Genomic DNA, 20,924 nt, shown 5'->3' on the forward strand with positions numbered 1-20,924 from the left:
CTTGGCTCAGGCAGCACTTTGAACATTAAGGAGTCTCTGCAGGAGTTACCATCAGTTTTGATCATTTTTTGAACATTCCACTATGCTTTTATTTGTACAATGAAGCCAGCAGTTTTTAGTCACATTTTCCCTCCCAGTGGATCATTGGATGTGATAGTTGTGTTGATTAATTGTTGCTTCAGATTAGGAGCTGTAATTCATATTTGTCAATCATGAACATTCAGCAAATCACTGGTCACATAATTATATCCATCTGATTCTGTGACTTTTGTAGTTGCTATTAAGACTCTGCACAGCCCCCTCCATCTGACCTGCAGCCTTGATCAAGGGGACCCAAATCAGGTAGACCTGCCTTGGGGCTACCTGACAATCACCTGCCCCAGATCCAGTCCTGAAGGGCAGGGCTATTGCTTAATTAGTTTTTTAAAAAACATAATTAAACATATAGCCTCTAAAGAGACCTTATTAACTTGCTCCCTTTGCTGGGATATCTTTAGGAGAATAAATGGTGAAAGAGTAAACGCTACACAAATCCAGGGTGGAGTCCCTAAGGCAGTTGTGTGGCGCTTTGTACGCCTCCTTCCGGCAACTCCTGCAGCCAAGCTGGTGCTCCAGCTTCCCCTGTAAGTGAGGCTGACAAGGACCCAGGACCTCCAGACACACTGCCCAGGCTTGCAGTCTCTTCCATTGTCTCTTGACCAGTGTCAGAGTGTCCCTCACTGGTGTCTAGGGTGGGTGTGCTGTGGGGGCAGGTGCACTGCCGGAGAGACCCCTACCCACTGGAGCTAAGTGGGGCCATGCTGCCCAGATATGCAGCGGGAAACCTGGGTGGCTGACATGGCTAATGCCACCCTGTTTTGAGGGGCTCATTCATGGCACCCTGCGAGCCCAGCGCCACTTTGCAAGACCCACAAAACCAGCGCTGGGGTCCCAAGATGCTGTGAGCTGTTGCGTCCTTCTCAAGGCACCCTCCAGCTGGAGGACAGTGTGAGACGGATGCAACAGCGCATGCTGTGGCAGGGTGCCATGAGGAATGCTGGCACCGATCCAGCAGTCACCCACTGCTCTTCATGCATGCTCACATGCACTTCCAGTTCCTCCTGTTCCCCAAATCGAGACAGCTCATCCTTCTCCAAGATGCCATCTTCCTTCTCACCTTCAGCTACAGACTGCCTTTCTTCACTGTCTAAGCCCCTCAGCTGCTCTTCCACACTCTGGACCTCCAGCTGGGGTCTTGGGTCTGTTGAGATGCAATTGACGGGGGCAATTGGCAGGCCCCCAGTTGGCTTCAGCCTACTGGCCGGCAGCCGGGCGAACTCCGGCTCTTGAAACAGCATCAAAACTGTGACTCAAGCCTCAGAAACCTTTAGAGACTGAGCACGCAAGCCAGCAGAGATAAGAACTCTTTGCAATGGAAGAGCAGACAGAGGCATATGTAAGGATATTTACAGGCATTTTATTCAGCAACAGGACAAAGAAAAACATGTCTGCTCCCCTTCGTGTCCAAGCAAAAACCCATAAGCACAAAGCAAAAGCAATACACAAACGGAGGTTCCCAGCAAGCTGTGCTGGAATGTAAACAGGCATGTGACATACAACAGCTCCACACATCTGTTTAGGTGGAATGGAACATCAATATCCTAACAGGGTGACCCCCTTGCAGGATTTTGTAAAGCAGGACTCTCCCCTCACATGCAATCGCAGTATTCTCCCCAAGGAGGCTTTTCATGCACTCTGCTTGCAGTTGCTTCATTTCACCGGACCAATAGTTCTGCCCCTGCTCCATTTTCTCAAACTGCTCCTTCTGCTGCTGGCTTGGCTGCTCCAGCATCAACCTGAACTGCTCAAGGTGTGTTGCTGTTTCTCCCTCTCTCCCTCCTTTTTTTGCCCCTTTTACTTCAGGCACACATTGCTCACAGGCCTTTTCCACTCGGAAACACGGATCCCACCCTGACGCCAGTGTGACAGGCCACCCTAATCTTTGCCCAGTGGTGTGGGGTGTCATGGGCCTTGGCACTTGACCTGTCACCTCTCCCCACCATCTTCCCTCCCAACCATGGACATTCCCCATAAGCTTGGTTTCACTTACGTATTTATATTTACTATAAGAAGAACACTGTAAATAGTGAGGTTGGAGGGAAATGAAATAAATGCGAAAAGGCACTTTATTTTGAATCTGGTGCATAATGTGACCAGCATCTTATCTACTAGGAGTTTTTTTTTCTTTTTACAATTAAAAGGAACTTAAATTTTAGAAAATAAATTAACAAAAATACCCAGCACCCCCCTCCAGCTCTTTTCCTCTTTTCTTCCTAATGTCTCAACAAATGAAATTGATTTGTAAAAATGTTACATGGGGGGGGGGGGAATACGAGAGAAAGAGATATTGCACACACTTTTGTAAATCAAGAAAATCTTTAATAAAAAAAAAACAAAAAACAAAAAACAAAACAAAACAAAATACCCAGCACCTATTTTATTCATAATACAGTGTCCCTCATTATCTCTTACACTTGCTAAAAACTAGAAATGAATTGAAGTTTTAACATATATTAGCACACCTCTGGTCTTAGCTGTCACACAAGAAACATAGATTTGCACTAGCTAAAGAGGTTTCATATAGTCTTGTTGCAACTCTTTCATGTGAGAAATATTTTATTGCCTTTTCCCTTTTTCAAGAACTGCATAACCTGCCTTCTTTTAACTGAAGGGTTAAGTCCTTTGACATGATGACTGGCATCCAGTGTCTGCCCATTTGCACAATGGAGCCTCCTTTCCACAACAGTAGTTCCAGTTTCTTTTCTCTCCCCTACAGCTGCTCAGATGCCTCCAAAATCTGTTCTGGAGTAGGTTGCAGGGCACAGAAGGTTGAAGGGATGGGGGGAGTCGAAAGAGAAATCCCATTTCAGAGGATACCTGCTTGCACTGCATTGGCTCGCACCCCAAGACTCAAACATTTCGTTTCACTCATATATTTTTCTTAACAATATATTAGGGAAAAAATATCAGGGATAACTGATTTTTCTTTAAAATTATTTCTTTAATATATTTTGATTCTCTTCTGCTTCCCAGGTCAAGCCTACTGACTCTCAGACTCCCTCCAACACTGTCATTTCCATCAGTTTGCAACTAATTTTTCGTACTTAAGTCAATTAAATATAATTTTGGGATATTTGAAAAATTAGTGATAGTACTACATTGGACAAATGGAATATGTGAATCATTTAATGCTTCAATCTTAGTTTGATTTAGCTCAGAGTAACAGGAAATGTCTGCCAGGAAGTTGGTCACATTACCATCAATTTTAATATCATTAAGATGTTGGATGACTCTTAAAAACATGTCTCTTGAGTCAATGCTCTGAAATATATCTTGACTATCTCTATCTAGCTTGTATGCACTATTTTTGAATTTAAATAGTAAGCTGCAGCAATAATTTTATTAGCCAAATCTACTCCTGCTATGGAAACAATTAAGTCAACGCGATAAGAAACCACATTATCTCCTCCTGCTTTTTCAGTTATCCTTTTAATCTTAATGCAGTCTTTTCTACTATTTCCCATTTGTTCTAAGTGGTCTCCCATTCTATCAATAAATTGTTTGTTTGTTCCTCCATTAGCTTCGGTCATCACTAGTTTGGTCTGTAGATTGCATACTTCATCTTTCATTCTATTCAGCTCCTCATTAATAAACAGTGAAATCTGTTTTCCAGTCACTAATTGTTTTTGTAGCCTTCCAGTGCCTACAGGCTACTTTGCTGAAAATAGGAGAAGGTAAGAGGACTAAATTCAGTCCCCTTAGTGACCCTCCCAAACAGGTGCTTGGCATTATTTTAATTCCTTTGGAAAGTGTTCTGTGTGCACAGCTACATCTACTGGTTAGGAGTGGAGAAGAGCAATGTGGGTGGCATCCATTTAAGCCCACAATTCTCCATCCAGATGGTCAGAGTAATCAGTGTCATAGAATCATAAAATTGTAGAGTTGGAAGGGACCCAGAGGGACACTTAGTCCAACCCCCTGCAGGGCAGGAATGCCAACTGAAGCATCCATGACAGGTGGCCTTCCGAACTTGGAGAATCCACCTTCCAAGGAAGTCTGTTCCACTGCAGAACAGCTCTCACCACCAGAAAGTTCCCCCTCCTTTCTTGTAGCCTGAATCTGTTGGTTCAGGTCCTACCCTCTGAAGTAGGAGAAAACACTCTTCTTTTATCCAGACTAGCCACATCCAGCTTTAGCCTTTTCCCCAACGAATGACTGGTTAACAGTGATGAGAGAGGGAGAGCATTACTGGTGGAGGAGATTTCAGTGAGCGTACATGGGGAAATAGCAGCCTCTCTCAATAATGGGATGGGCTATTATTTTCCAGGAAGGGGGAATATTTTTACTCGTTTGGAGGGCTTTTTGGAGGGGTGATCTACACGAAGGGGAAAGTAGCCATTAGTTTTCTGGTGACAAATGGCAGCAATGCGTGGTTGTGTGGTGTGATAGTCCCCCATTGAGATCAATCAAAGCAATAATTGGACAGGCTGTGAAACCTCTGTTTCCTTTCGCCTGCTCATCCCTGGGGGCCACAAACCTGGCTTACTGGGCCTATCTATGTTTGTTATGATATAGTGCAGAGCTTCAAACGATAGAGGTATATTCACTTATGCCCCTATGACTGCTTATTCTAAGGACAGTTTGTTCATCTGTTGGCACACTGCTACTCCTTAGTTACTTAGCCATATCTTGCAACCTAGGCATACAATTAGTTTGGCTGGAGGTAGGGTGTGTGTGTGTGTGTGGGGATCTTTCTGCTTTTCCTTCTACATTCAGAAGTTTGTCCCCATCTTTTGGCCTTAGAACCCCCTTCTTTACATGCCATATTGATTATATAGAGAAGGAGAGGGGGCACTGTTTGGTTGCTCCCTTGTTTCAGTTATGTACAAAAAGTCAAAGGGTGCTTACACTGAGCTTATCGATTTGGGAATTGATGTAGATTCTGTAGGGAGGGTCTTCATTTGCCTAAGCTAAAAGCTCTTCAGGAGATATAAGCACACTGTACAAGAGCCTATCTTTGGAATTGCCTATATACTGCATACAGCACTAATGTCTCAGAACAAATGTAACTGATCTGTAGAAAACGCAACCTGAAAAAAGAGATAATGCACATACTTTTGTAAACCAAGAAAACCTTTAATAAAAACTATTATTTTAAAAAAGGAATTACCCAGGAAAATGTGCCTTATTTTTTTTGCATAAGTCACATAGATTCACAAGAGCAACAATAAGTTCTGTCTCCCTCTCTTCCAGTGCGTAATGTTTGCCCAAGTCAGGCTGGAGGGATGTTCCAGAGAATCAGCACCCAGCTGGAATTCACTCCCACAAGATCTTACAGCTCCCAACCAAGGCAGCTTTAAAAGGGCATCAGACAAATTCAGAGAGGACAAGGCTGTAATAGGCTTCTACTCATGATGGCTTTGGGCTACCTCTGTCTGGTGTTGCTACATTTTAAGTGCCAACTTCGTTTCGAGACTTGTTCAGAGATTTTCATGCCATATATCCATTTGTATGTGTAAATTAAGATGGGTGTGTTGATGTTCATTGCATTGTGAAGGAATTGCACTTTAAACATTAACATTAGACTAGACTCTTGCATAGGGACACAGGTGGCACTGTGGTCTAAACCACAGAGCCCAGGGCTTGCCAATCGGAAGGTCAGCAGTTCGAATCCCCGCGACGGGGTGAGCTCCCGTTGCTCGGTCCCTCCTCCTGCCCACCTAGAAGTTCGAAAGCACGTCAAAGTGCAAGTAGATAAATAGGTACCACTCCGGCGGGAAGGTAAATGGCGTTTCCGTGTGCTGCTCTGGTTCGCCAGAAGCGGCTTAGTCATACTGGTTACATGACCTGGAAGCTGTACACCGGCTCCCCCAGAGTCGTCCACGACTGGACCTAACGGTCAGGGGTACCTTTACCTTTACCTCGAATCTTGCATTTAAACAATTAGCACATCATGGAGAAAGGCCCTAGCCTAGACCTGGGCTGCATCTACACAGCTATAAAAAACACTCTGAAAATGTTCTGAAAAAACAGTTTTAAAGCCCACAATGGAAAATTTCAGAGTTCCAATTTCAACTAACTGCGCCATCTGGTGTCACAGTGTTATAACACATTACAACAACATTTTTTTTTAAAACTAATACAGCTGAGTCCATGATATATACATTTGCAATGTTCAGGGACTGCTTAATATGAAAAAACATTAAACAATGCAACCATTGTCCCACTCATACAGTACTCTGATGTTATCATGTGTTTTGGCTCAGCGTTCCTAATGTGAGCAGTGCAAATGCTAAACAGTCAGTGTGACTTAAAGCACATTTAGGTATCTGCTGGATATCTTCTGCATGAGGCTGACTGCAGCATTTTGATGATGTTAATAGCTATTAAATGTCAGCATGACCACCATGAGCTTGCTCTGCAGAACAGCCAGAATGATAGCATCAAACACAAATGGACTTATGGCACATGGTGTTCTGAGGGGTTGGCTGTCGTTTCTTCGATTGGCATTTAAGTTTCCCTATTTGCATCACAGGGAGCAGGCATGGAAGGGGGTCAGTACCGATGTCTCATGCTCTACCAACTCAGCTACTCTCTTTATTTTCAATTTATTTCATTATACACAAACACACATCTCCTGTTTTTCAGTTAAAAAAATATTCATGGTGCTTAACAAACAAGTTAACACACAAAATAAATCACTCATAATTTATTACTAATCGATCTTTATTTACTAATGAATACATATTCCCTGTAGGGCCTCCAAGCATCATCCCCAGGAGTGGGAAGGCTGATGTAGGAGCAGTCAGTCAGTCAAATGCCCTGTTCCCTTTCCATAAAGAGTTTTATAGGGAATCTATCTAAAAACAGCAATACCTTTTCCCCTGGTTTCAGAACTGAGAAAAAAAAAAACCAGATGGAAATGCAGCCAGCTAATTTGCACAACCCCAAAGCATCTGAGTGAATCACCTAAAGTGTTTGTGGTTCTACAGTGTCCTGTAGCAGCCATTGTGAAATAAATAAAATGAACAAAAAGTGAAATAAAGGACTTCAAATCAAGTGTTTGTTTTGCTGCTCAATGACTGGGAACAATTTTGGTCATGAGGCAATGTCAGCATCATCAAGTGCAAAAAGCCTGAGTTAAACAATTGCTTAAACATCCTTCTGGCCTTCTCTGATAGTTTTCCCATTCATTAGAACAAAAGACTGATAAATCTGGAGGTAATCCTGCAAATCTTTTTTTAAATAACCTAGGAATTTCATTTGTTTTGCCTGAGCTTATGAGGATCATGAGATCCTCTTGAAATATATCCACATCCCATCCTCTATTTGCTCAGTTTTGTTCCCTTGTGCATTGTAGTTGCTCAAGCTTCTAGCGCAAGCATTTTCTTCTTTTTAGGAAGATCTGATGCCATTTGGAACTTTTCGTGCACCTGATCTTCAGGTATAATTAAGGGTTTTGATGCTGAAATGTCTTTTATTAGGCATTGTTGAATAAATAAAACAAGCAAAAAGTGAACAAAGGACTTCAGATCAAGTGTTTTTTTCGGTGCATAATAATTGGGAACAGTTTTGGTTATTCACTTTACTGTTGTCCTTTTAAAACAAGTAATGCTACATGGTGTATAAAATGACAGTCTGACTACCCATTGCACTTAGCAGAGAAGAGTAGCAATGTGTAAGCCAGATGTGGGCTATTAAGAGTTTTAAAGCTCCCCTGGAAGCAGGCAGAAAGCTGGAGAAGATCACAGGCAAACACACAGCGAAGCAGGAGCTGCCTTGGCTGCATTTTGTTATTTCTCTCTGCTTCCTACTCTATCCCCTTTCTGCCTCTTACAAAGGAGAGGTAAGACAAGCAGAGGAAACAGAAGTCCCATTGTGCCAATGGAGCTGTGCGCCTGGATACAAGGCAGTTGTGAATGCAAGTCTGGCCCCTAGCTTTGCTTAAGAAGCCAGTTAAAAAGCCTAAGGGCCTTAGCAGGAAGTGAATGGTGAGCAATTCCTATAAGGTTTGATACACCTGTATTGCATCTGTTAATATTCCATGTGGCAAAGTTCAGCTGCCTTACACAGCATGGGATGATTAGTTCATTCAGTTCAGTATTGCTGACATGGGCTGGCAGCAGCTCTCCAGGGTCTCCGATAAAGAGAAAGATGTGGGAGAGGGAGGCTTAGTGGTTTGTGGTTCTAATTCTTGTTTTTATGGTGTACTTTGCATTTTATTATTTTTATTTTTTGTAAACTACCCTGAGATCTGCAGATGAAGGGCAGTATACAATTTTGATAAATAATGATTGCAATTTTCCTAATGAGGGGGTATGGTCACTGCCAGGGCAAAACTGCCCAGACATGCCACAGGCACTTCACAGCCTTTTGCTGCCTTTCCTGTTTGACAATGCCTTTCCTGTATACCCATGTAAACTTATTCCACAATATACCTGTTATTTGACATGACATGAGAGCCTTTGCTTTTATGGAACGTATCATTCATGGATCACAAATGTAGCAGAAAATGTGGGTGGAACCTTTAATCAAATAACAAAAAGCAAACATTCTTATTAAAGGTTAAGTCAACACAGTTTTCAAATTAAAGGACAAAGCTGAATAGTTCAATCATAAATAGGGCTGTAATAAAACCTCTTACAAACATCCTCAGGTTAAGCAGGCTATTCAGTAACCTTGTAGCCCCCAATTTGTATGCATTTGCAGCTGAGGAATATATTTAATAAATCTGATGGACTCTAGCATACCTTCCAACATTTCTGTGATGAAAATTTTATTAGTTATTTAGTCATTTTGTCGTGTCCGACTCTTCGTGACCCCATGGACCAGAGCACGCCAGGCCCTCCTGTCTTCCACTGCCTCCCGCAGTTTGGTCAAACTCATGTTGGTAGCTTTGAGAACACTGTCCAACCATCTCATTCTCTGTCGTCCCCTTCTCCTTTCCCAACATCAGGGTCTTTTCCAGGGAGTCTTCTCTTCTCATGAAGTGGCCAAAGTATTGCAGTCTCAGCTTCAGGATCTGTCCTTCCAGTGAGCACTCAGGGCTGATTTCCTTAAGAATAGATAGGTTTGATCTTCTTGAAGTTCATGGGACTCTCAAGAGTCTCCTCCAGCACCAGAATTCAAAAGCATCAATTCTTCGGTGATCAGCCTTCTTTATGGTCCAGCTCTCACTTCCATACATCACTACTGGGAAAACCATAGCTTTAACTATATGGACCTTTGTTGGCAAGGTGATGTCTCTGCTTTTTAAGATGCTGTCTAGGTTTGTCATTACTTTTCTCCCAAGAAGCAGGCATCTTTTAATTTCGTGACTGCTGTCACCATCTGCAGTGATCATGGAGCTCAAGAAAGTAAAATTGCTCACTGCCTCCATTTCTTCCCCTTCTTTTTGCCAGGAGGTGATGGGACCAGTGGCCATGATCTTAGTTTTTTTGATGTTGAGCTTCAGACCATATTTTGCACTCTCCTCTTTCACCCTCAATAAAAGGTTCTTTAATTCCTCCTCACTTTTTGCCATCAAGGTTGTAACATCTACATATCTGAGGTTGTTGATATTTCTTCCAGCAATCTTAATTCTGGTTTGGGATTCATCCCGCCCAGCCTTTCACAGGATGAATTCTGCATATATGTTAAATAAGCAGGGAGACAATATACAGCCTTGTCGTACTCCTTTCCCAATTTTGAACCAATCAGTTGTTCCATATCCAGGTCTAACTGTAGCTTCTTGTCCCACACAGAGATTTCTCAGGAGACATCTAATGAAAATAGGGACATCCTATTCCATAATGATAGTTTTACTATTTATACCCCATGCATCTTAGTGGGTTGCCCTAGTCACTCTGGGTGGCTTTCAACATATATAAAAACACAATGAAACATTAAACATTAAAAAAAAACTCCCTTTACAGCGTTGCCTTCAGACGACTTGGGGGTTAGATAACTCCATACCCTCCAGCATTTCTCCAGTGAAAATAGCGACATCCTACGGAAAATGGGTCATTCTGGAATCAAATCAGAAACCAGGCTTCTCTAAATCAGGGGCATCCCTGGAAAATAGGGACACTTGGAGGGTCTGCTCTAGTCTACTAATGCTTAAGCCATAATAAAACTGTTTGCCTTTAAGGTGCCACAAGACTCGTTCTTGGTTTTGCTGCAGCTCAGATGGGCACAGCTTCCTCTCCGGACATTCCAAATATCAATCCTCTCCCTCCAGGTTAGATTTGGTGTTTGGATTTAAGAACAGAAATACAAAAGATTGGCCTTGGCCCAGTATACCTGAAGGAGCGTCTCCACCCTCATTGTTCAGCCCAGACATGAAGGTCCAGCACCGAGGGTCTTCTGGTGGTTCCCTCATTGCGAGAAGTGAGGTCATAGAGAACCAGGCAGAGGGCCTTCTCAGTAGTGGCGCCCGCCCTGTGGAACACCCTCCCATCAGATGTCAAGGAGGTAAAGAATTACATAGCTTTTAGAAAACATCTGAATTCAGCCCTGCGTTGGGAGGCTTTCAGTGCTTGAAGCTTTGTAGTTTTAGATATTGTGCTGGGCCCAGGGGATAAACCGAGCATCACAGTCCAGGTCCGGTCTGAAATCCAAGGATTCCACGAGGAGTCAATCCAACAGGGCCAAGGCAGGAAACCAGGTTAGGTCAGGCACAGGGTAACAGGCAGGTTCCAGCAAGCAGCAATGTTGCTCATGCAACCTGGGGCAGGGTCCGGCAGACTTTTATCTCTGATGGGGTAATGGCTGGTCCTGATCCCCTGGTGACTCACCTCCCTGTCTCACCCGAAGGTGAGCACTCCCTCTGGGAGTACTCAGGTCTCTCCTTCTCTCAGACCTGAGTCTGTGCAGCTTGGGAGATGTCGGTGGGTTACTAGACCCAGAGGCCACCTCAGCCTCCCCTGACCCAGCTGGTAGTGGAGCAGCTGTAAGTGATTGCCCAGCTGAAGGCAATGAGGTAATCCCCACATCTGGAGCCAGGGCAGGCTCAGGTCCCTCGCGGCTCAGCTGGTGCTTGTTGCAGGGGAACCTGTGCAGACTGGGGCTCTTCAGAATCAGGCCCCAGACTCGGTTCAGATGCCGCCTGAGGCAAAGGATCCAGTGTGGACCAATACTCCTCCAGTTCCGAGTCTGAGCCCGAGTCCCAGGCCATCACAGATATACTGTAAACTGCTCAGAGTGGCTGGGGAAACCCAGCCAGATGGATGCGGTAGAATTATAATTATCATCATCATCATCAGGCTCAATTCACTTGCTAGACCTAATGGCAAGGTATTGAGGGGTCTTTATCCAACATTCCTCAGGACCATGGGTAGGCAAACTAAGGCCCGGAGGCTGGATCCGGCCCAATCGCCTTCTCAATCCGGCCCGCGGATGGTCTGGGAATCAGCGTGTTTCTACATGAGTAGAATGTGTGCTTTTATTTAAAATGCATCTCTGGGTTATTTGTGGGGCATAGGATTTTGTTCATTACCCCCCCCCCCAAAAAATATAGTCCAGCCCCCCACAAAGTCTGAGGGACAGTGGACCGGCCCCCTGCTGATAAAGTTTGCTGACCCCTGCTCAGGACCCTACAATACAGAGGCACTTCCAGTCTGTTCTAGTTTTAATTTGTTTTTATCTGAATAGTTATAAAGTCAGTTGACTCTTCATACGTGTATAGCCAGTCATCCATTGCTCCCAGAATCTTGTTTTCTTCACTTCCTTGTGGATGCCGTTCATTACATACCAAAGTCACAGAGCAAATAGTGGCAGCCGAGTGAAGAGCTGCTCAGAGGCAGCCAGTGTAGGGAAAAGAAAAGTCATTCAAAGCACTTGAGCATGTGCAGAGCTCTGCAGGCAACTCCTGTCCTTTGTGCCCCCTTCCACTATTGGAACAGTTGAAGTTAGAAGTTGTATTCTGAAGGGGTCGGGCAGGGTTCAAAAAGTATGAGAAACACTGCCATATAGAAATCCCTATTAGGAGGCAAAAGTATTTAGGGCAAAAGTAGATAACACACCCTAGACATTCCAATAATTCTAAACGCCAAACACCATTTATAACCATTGGAGTTCATTTGTTTGCTGTGACATGCTTAACTGAGCAAATAGCATGAGGCAAGTTTCTCCTATATGTTTTATAGGAGCAAGTATTTTATCTCTCCCCTCGACTATTACAAGATGGCTATTGTCTTTTAGTAAAGAAACAGTTATTCCTTTTAGACAGCTAATAAAACATAGTGTGGTTTCCATTTATAACTTGTATAGTGTATTACAGAAACCTCCAATGACTCACACATCTCTGTGGAGCGAGCATTTCCCTTCCCCCTGATGGAGTCTCCCCTCACGTGGCCGCGATGTGTTTCTGAGGTGTTTTTTGTTGGGCACCCTGAGCCCTTTCAGATTATCTTTCCCATTTCCTTAATACATTCAAGCAATGGAGATCTCTGTGTGTTTTCTGCATGGAAATAATCTGTGATTAAGCCCCTTCTTCTCTACATAACATTCATGTGGTATTTGTACTCTTCACCTCCACCCACCCTCCAGAATTTTATACAAGTGATCAAAAATACTGACATTTCGCTGTCATTCATTATTACCAGGAAACATCTTATTGGTCCTCCTGTCCATGGAAAATTATATTAAACAAAATATCAAGCATAGTTAGTCTTCTTTCTTATGAAAGCAGTAAGACAAATAGTTGCTTCCCTTCCCTTCCACCATAGAAACTTGGACCCAAAATGAGCAGAATGTAGCACTTATGGAACACTTGACTCACCACCGGAGGGTGATAAAAGGAATAAGAAAGAAATATGGGGTTGACTGTATGGTCTTGATTTATACCATTTCCCTTCCATCTCAATCTCAGCAGCTGCTATGATCCATGACGAAATAAAAAAATTGATAATGACATCACACACAAAAAAGGCAGAGGCATATCTATTAGGAATTCTAGATAAAGATATCCCCAAAAGCTAAAACTAACTTATTTCTATACGCGACAACAGTGGCAAGAATTTTGATTGCTAGCTATTTGAAAGAAGACAGCATCCCAACAAAAAGAGAATGATTGGGGAAACTTTGCAAGTACCTGGAACTAGCAAAACTGACAGATATAATAAGGAGAAAATCCAAAACTATGGTTATGAAGCAATGGGAGTTCTTAAATGATTATTTACAAAACCAGGGCTTGACTACAAAAATCTGGTTGTGTTTAGAATAATCTTGTGCATAATATAAAAAATACAAAGTGAGACATTAAGGAAATCCAAAGGGAAAATGTGAAGAACAGAGGATCTGATGAACGGATTATTAAAAACGCGTGAGGTAAACGGTGGAAGTCTTTTTTTTTTTTTTTAAAAAAAAAACTTTATTTAAGGTAGATAAGGACAAGATGAAATTATACAATTGAATATAAATATAGATGGGAAACGGCTATGTATTGTGAGTACTTATCTACTTTTAAAAATTTTCACCTATGATCTTTTTCTTTTACTTCTTTATTTTTTCTTTGTTCTTTATTTCTTTTTTCTGATATCTTATCTTTCATTTTACTCCTTTATTGTGAATAGCATTTTATAGAGGTATAAATAACTGTAAATATGAAAAGAGACAAAATATTCTCTAATTTCCCCCCCTTGGTTATATGTATTTTCTTTTTCTTTTGTATTTTCTTTCGTTGTAAATATGTATGTTTTCTAACTTGTACTTAATAATTTTTTTTTAAAAAAGAGAAATCATCTTACTGCTATAGATTGAAGTATTCCTAATGGATGCGAGCTGAATTTGTAATGTAAAAGATTCTCTAAGTCTGTTTTGGATGACTGCATACAAGACTTAACATCTGCATGTGTATTTGACTCGGAAGACAACCCTTTGTGTTTGGTAACTGTTTTTTAAATTTTCATAAAGTTGATTAAAAAAAGAAAAGAAAAAGAAATACTGACGTGTATGTGGATCGTACATAAAAGCTGAGTTTTAGATCCATGTTTTGATTTCCACATAGCCTTGGAAAACCTCTCAGCTCTCAAACTTTTCTGCATATCAAAATTATATGGGGGGGGGGGGGGGAAGAAGCTGCAAGGGAAATGATTGGGTGCCACCTAGTGGATTTTCAATTACATTTCACTCCCATATATATATATTTAAAAATATATTTAAAAATAATTCACCACCCAAATGCAAGATGCTGTGTCATGGTTCAGTTTGTTTTGGATTTTAATAATAATAATAATAATAATAATAATAATAATAATAATTTATACCCCGCCCATCTGGCTGGGTCCCCCCAACAAAACACTAAAATACAATAATCAATTAAACATTAAAAGCTTCCCTAAACAGGGCTGCCTTCAGATGTCTTCTAAAAGTTTGGTAGTTATTTTTCTCTTTGACATCTGGTGGGAGGGCATTCCACAGGGCAGGTGCCACTACCGAGAAGGCTCTCTGCCTGGTTCCCTGTAACTTGGCTTCTTGCAGTGAGGGAACCGCCAGAAGGCCCTCGATGATGGACCTCAGTGTCCGGGCAGAACGATGGAGGTGGAGACACTCCTTCAGGTATACTGGACCGAGGCCATTTTACAAGAATTTAGGGGACTTTCTGCTGGTTGGTGGGGAACCCATCTGTGGGCAGATGTGGGAGCACTAGACCAGAGGAATGGTGGCAGGGCTGAGTAGAGAGATGCTTTCACCCAGTCCAACGCCACTTGCCTGGGACAAAGGGGATTTACTCTCTAATTTTCCCATAGTCTTATTTGTTTTATAAGATCAGACAGAATAGCTAGGTGGTTTCTTGCCCTGGGGTAGAACAACTGCAGTTTTGTTGAGGACTAGTTTGCTGAAACTTGTTGCGTGTGAAGACCCCCAAAAGAATTTTAGTTTAAGGTTTTTGGCAATAATCTGGCCACAACTTTATTGAATTACAGCATGTGAGTGGTTGCCTAGGCACTGGTTCCCAACTACCTGACCTTGCACTGTGGCAGGAACAGGACTGAAAACTGGACACCACCAGAAGTCAGTAAGGGAAAACATTCTGGGAGGACACGGAGTTCAGTGCAGGTTCCAGTTCACCCCATATGCTCCCAGGGACTCTGGCGTGGCTCTGACTTCTGAAAGGGGATCAGACAAAAGCAAGGCGAGTCCCTGGATTTTTTTAACTGAATTCCCTAACAGCAGCAAAGGAGGGGCAGGCACAGCCAACTACTTCCCCTCCACAAAACATTGAACCAATGCCTAACCACCAACCTTACAAAGTTGTGACGATTTGTTACATGGTAGGAAAAAACCAAATGGCACCAGCCAATCAGCCAAATGGTGAAATTCCCACCGGGCCCCTGCTCCAAAACAGACGACCCCTAGACAGGCATAGCAAGGCCAGAAGAACAGCCCTAAATATAGGGTGGGAGGGTGGGTGATTCGATGCACGTCGCAGGAAGGAGAAAGCTCCCAGCAATGTGCAGCAGCTTAAATAGCCCCTCGGTAGCCAATAGATGACCCAACAGGCCAAATTTCTGTCCCAGCAACCGAGGGGCAACCAGCGGGGTGTTGTGGCTATCCAAACGGTCCTGCCTGTGCTGGTCCCAGGGGTAAGGTACCGTGGGCGTAAGCAGAGTCCACATGAAGAGGGGCGAGGTCCAAGGCGGAGAGCCGGGCGGGGAACAGGAACGCTGGAACAGGAGACCGAGCAGGGAACAGGAGCACCGGATGGTCAGGAACAGGAGGCCGAGCAGGGATCAGGAACACAGGAAGGTCCAAAGCCAACAACGACGTTGCTCCCGCAACCTGGGGCCGGGCTGACTGGGCTTTTATCCTCTTCTAAGGCCAGGGGCGGTCCCGGCCCCCAGGAGCCCCGCCTCCTCTGACCTTAAGGCGAGCACTCCTCCTGGGAGCAACCAGTTCCCTTCGCCTCTCTGCCCTAAGCCTCTGCAGATCAGGAGAGGCCGAAGGGTTACTGGGCCCTGGAGGAGGTTCACCTGACGCCACTGAGTCCTCAAGCACCTCTGGGGCCAGAAGGGTTTCACCTGGGGCCAGCTCCTGGTGCTCTGCCACAGGTGCAGGCTCTTCAGCATCTAGGCCAGGGGTCTGCAACCTTTAAGACAAAAAGAGCCACTTGGACCCGTTTCCAAAAAAACAACAACAACTGGGAGCCGCAAAAACATTGCAACATTTAAAACAAATATAACACTGTATATATTGTTTCTTGCCTTAATGCTGTATATACAGGATCGTGCAGTCAGCTGTCAATCTCAAGAAAAAAGGACAAATAGCTAATTAAAATATTTAATTTACAACCAGGTAACCAGGTTAATGGGACTTTTGCTCCTGAACCTCAGTGCTCAGTGTCTGCACATCAGGGCTGTAAGACGTCACCTTCATTTTCACACAGGCTTGCAAGCTGTCATCTGTGAGGCGTGATCGGTGTTTGTTTTTAATATAGTTCATGTTGATGTTGGAGAAGACCTGCTCACATACATATGTGGAACCGAAGATCGACAGGACTCCAAATGCATACTTTTTCATGTTTATATAAGTGTTGGGGATGGCATTCCATGTTTCAAATACAAGTTTGTCCTGTTTGGGAAGGTTTTCAATATCACTCCATTTATGATTCTGAGCCAGAATGGCCTTCTGACGGGCAACATCCTCAAGAGTAGCGGTCAAGCATTTGAACTTGGACACCCATATATCTTTGTCGGCTATATCGGCCAGTTCCAGCTCAAGATCAGGTTGACTTACACCTGGAAATGCAGTCATATTCAATAGGGATGGATCGATCGCCAGGGGAGTGACAGGGAAGGATAATGTGTTTTTTTCCTCTCTGAACCCACAGAATTGTTTCCCAAACGAGCTTTGCATTGCGGTGATTGCAGACTTGAAATATTCCAAATTTATCGTATCATGACTTTGTTTGAACTCTCTCAAAGAGGGAAAGTGAGACAGTGTACCTCTCTGGAAATCTTTGACAAACACTGTCAACTTGCGCTCGAATGCCAAAACCTCCTCCAGCATGTGCAGGGCTGTGCCTCCTTTCCCCTGAAGGGTTGTATTTAGCGTGTTTAGATGGGCTGTCATGTCTACCATAAAATGTAATTTTTCCAGCCACTCTGGCTGTTCCAGCTCAGCAAAGGTAAGCTCTTTGCTGGCCAGGAAGGTTTTTACTTCTTCCAAACATGTGACAAAGCGTTTTAGCACCTCGCCTCTGGACAACCACCGGACCTTGTTGTGGAGCAGGAGGTCCGAATATGTGCTTTCCACCTCATCCAATAGCAAACGAAACTGGCGGTGGTTTAAACCCTTTGCCATTATCTTATTAACGATCTGAATGACCACATCCATCACTTTTGTGCATTCGGGGGGAAATGTTTGAGCACACAATGCCTCTTGGTGCAGGATGCAATGAAATGACAGCAGCGTTCTACCCAGTGCCTTCTGCAGTAGAGCCACAAAGCCCTTCTGTGCTCCTCTCATGCTCGGTGCCCCATCAGTAGCCACTGAGACCAGGTGGTTGGTGTTTATTTTTTTAGCACTTAAAAAGTCCAGGACAGCCTTACAGATATCCTCACCCCTTGTTTGGTCTTTTAGTGGTATCAGCTCAATCAGTTCTTCCTGTGGCCCAGAAGAGTTCACATATCGGCAGAACAGCGCTATTTGTTCAATATCACCTTTATCTTTGGACTCATCACAGGCGATGGAGTACGCCACAGCTGAATTAATGTCTTGAATTTGCTGTTTGCTAATGTTTTCTGCCATTTTTAGGGTTCTGTCTTTAACAGTCTTCGCAGACAGAGGCATGTCTTTGATTTTATGCACAATTTCATTCTTGTTTTTGAAGTCCATGTATAGATGTTCCGAAACCTTAAGGAATGCTTCTTTTATATACTCTCCATCTGTGAACGGCTTCCCATGCTTGACTATTTCCTGAGCGGCTACAAAACTAGCATATGTTGTGGAATTTGCAGACTTCACCCAATTCTTGAAATTATTTTTGCTCCTATCAACCTTCCTCATAAGTTCTGCAACGGCTTTTCGTCTCTCATCTCCATCTGGATATTTTTCTGCAAAGGCTGCGTGTTTATTCTGGAAATGTCTTGCAATATTTGACTTTTTGTTGTTTGCAAATTTCTCACCACATATTAAGCATACTAGTAAACCAGTCTTGTCAGTAGAGAATGCAAATGATTCTGTCCATGTATCATTAAACATTCTGTTTTCTTCAGAAATTTTTCTTTTCTTGCCTTTATCCATGGCTGGCCTACCGGGGGTCCAAAACAGGGACGTAATTAGAAATCAGAGGGCTCCATAGCAAAATTTGCTATGCCCGATGTCAGGGAACTGACATCAGAGTGAGAGGCGAAGGGGAGGCTCCCAGATTCTGCAGGCAAAGGACCCAGCACCAGGGGGAGAAGCAGCTTGGTAGAGGGGGGAGGAAATCAGCGCAACACCAGGGATAAAGGGGGGCAGATGGGGGAAGCGGAGAGAGAGCTCCGGGATTCTTCTCTGTACATCAGTGAGTAGAACCCTCCACTAGCCACGCCCTCCCTGCGCAGAAGACTCCCGCGCAGTGAGAGGAGGAGGCGACTGGGAGTCAGACAGCTTCTATGCTGGAAGAGGTTTAAGAAATGCCCACAGACGGATTCTGCTAGCGACTGAGACAGCTACGCGGAGATGGGCTGTGCAGTCAGAACGGTTTTAAAAGGCAATTAAGCCTAGAGAGGCGGCAGTTTACGCACGAGTAACTCAGACCCATTACACGTGCCCCAAAGTGTACCATAAATCATAATCAGTGCCTGATGTAAATAATAATTAATAATGAGGCATTCGTCATTATAAAAATACCTTTTTTGACACTTTTTATTATTTCTTTGTTTGACCCCTCAGAATTACTCCTCCTCATAGAAATAAACATTAAATTAACAAGTTACCTTTTTTTGAGTGTGTGTTCTTCACTCCCCTTCAAAACAGTGACCAGTGTATATGGCCCCTTTCAATGCAGCCTGCTTACAAAGGCGGGAAAGACCAGCAATAAGCTGTTGCATAACGTTCCCCAAGGAAAGCGTTAGCTATTCATAGAATCATAGAATCATAGAGTTGGAAGAGACCACAAGGGCCATCGAGTCCAACCCCCTGCCAAGCAGGAAACACCATCAGAGCACTCCTGACATATGGTTGTCAAGCCTCTGCTTAAAGACCTCCAAAGAAGGAGACTCCACCACACTCCTTGGCAGCAATTCACCAAACTTTCACCAAACTTTCCCCTGCTTAAGTTTAAAAAGGGGCTTCAAGCAACTAAAAAGGGGCTTCAGGCAACTAACTCCACGTGGAATTCCACGCGACCGCGACTTGCTATGCCCAATAATCAATGCCACAAAATGCCACAGAAAATTAACCAGGGCCCCAGTAAACCATAAATCATAATCAGTGCCTGATGCAAATAATAATTAATAATGAGGGCCCAATGTCATCCTCGTCATTATAAAAATAATCCCTCTCTTCGCGCCGCCCAGCCTCCCAAGAAAAAACCCCCACCTCAAACAGTCACAAAGCACAAATTCCACACGACCGCAACTTGCTATGCCCAATAATCAATGCCCCAAAATGCCATAGAAAATTAATCAGGGCCCCAGTGTACCATAAATCATAATCAGTGGCTGATGTAAATAATAATTAATAATGAGGCATTCGTCATTATAAAAATACCTTTTTATTATTCATTTGTTTGACCCCTCAGAATTACTCCTCCTCATAGAAATAAAATTAACAAGTTACCTTTTTTTGAGTGTGTGTTCTTCACTCCCCTTCCAAACAGTGACCAGTGTATACGGCCCCTTTCAATGCAGCCTGCTTTCCCCAAGGAAAGAACAATTCACCAAACTTCCCCCTGCTTAAGTTTAAAAAGGGGCTTCAGGCAACTAACTCCTCCGCCTCCTCCCCTCGCCTCCTCCCCTCGCCTCGCCTCCTCCCCTCGCCTTCACTCCTCGCCTCCACTCCTCGCCTCCTCCCCTCGCCTCCACTCCTCGCCTCCTCCCCTCGCCTCCTCCCCTCGCCTCCGCCCCTCGCCTCCTCCCCTCGCCTCCACTCCTCGCCTCCTCCCCTCGCCTCGCCTCCACTCCTCGCCTCCACTCCTCGCCTCCTCCCCTCGCCTCCTCCCCTCGCCTCCACTCCTCGCCTCCTCCCCTCGCCTCCTCCCCTCGCCTCCGCCCCTCGCCTCCTCCCCTCGCCTCCACTCCTCGCCTCCTCCCCTCGCCTCCTCCCCTCCCCTCGCCTCCACTCCTCGCCTCCACTCCTCGCCTCCTCCCCTCGCCTCCTCCCCTCGCCTCCACTCCTCGCCTCCTCCCCTCGCCTCCTCCCCTCGCCTCCTCCCCTCGCCTCCACTCCTCGCCTCCACTCCTCGCCTCCTCCCCTCGCCTTCTCCCCTCGCCTCCGCCCGTCGCCTCCTCCCCTCGCCTCCTCCCCTCGCCTCCGCCCCTCGCCTCCTCCCCTCGCCTCCACTCCTCGCCTCCTCCCCTCGCCTCCTCCCCTCGCCTCCTCCCCTCGCCTCCTCCCCTCGCCTCCTCCCCTCGCCTCCACTCCTCGCCTCCTCCCCTCGCCTCCGCCCCTCGCTTCCTCCCCTCGCCTCCTCCCCTCGCCTCCGCTCCTCGCCTCCTCCCCTCGCCTCCGCTCCTCGCCTCCTCCCATCGCCTCCTCCCCGGAGCCGCAGCAAAGGTTTTAAAGAGCCACATGCGGCTCTGGAGCCGCAGGTTGCCGACTCCCGATCTAGGCCTTGCCCCAGTTCAGCCGGCCCTGGAGGCGGGGACTCCTGTGCAGGCTGGGATTCCTCTGGTTCATCCTCTGAATCGGAATCCCAGGCCATCACACTGCCCCACAACAGGGAGGCAGTTTAGGTGATCTCACTGCAACCTGCTCTC

General features: G+C 44.8%; 1 protein-coding gene across 1 annotated transcript; it reads right to left on the reverse strand.

The window, feature by feature from the left end:
• Positions 1–959: 959 nt before the first annotated feature.
• LOC310841169 (general transcription factor II-I repeat domain-containing protein 2-like) lies at positions 960–19,022 on the reverse strand (the record flags this gene model as incomplete). Its single annotated transcript, XM_083731756.1, has 3 exons — positions 18,942–19,022; positions 16,404–18,271; positions 960–1,342 (listed from the first exon to the last, which is right to left on the reverse strand). Exons 2-3 carry the CDS (start codon positions 18,262–18,264, stop codon positions 960–962), a joined length of 2,244 nt encoding a protein of 747 aa, XP_083587882.1. The 5' UTR covers positions 18,265–18,271; positions 18,942–19,022.
• Positions 19,023–20,924: the final 1,902 nt, after the last annotated feature.

Source organism: Podarcis gaigeae (assembly GCF_964106915.1).
Source record: "Podarcis gaigeae genome assembly, chromosome: 3".
NCBI lineage: Eukaryota > Metazoa > Chordata > Lepidosauria > Squamata > Lacertidae > Podarcis > Podarcis gaigeae.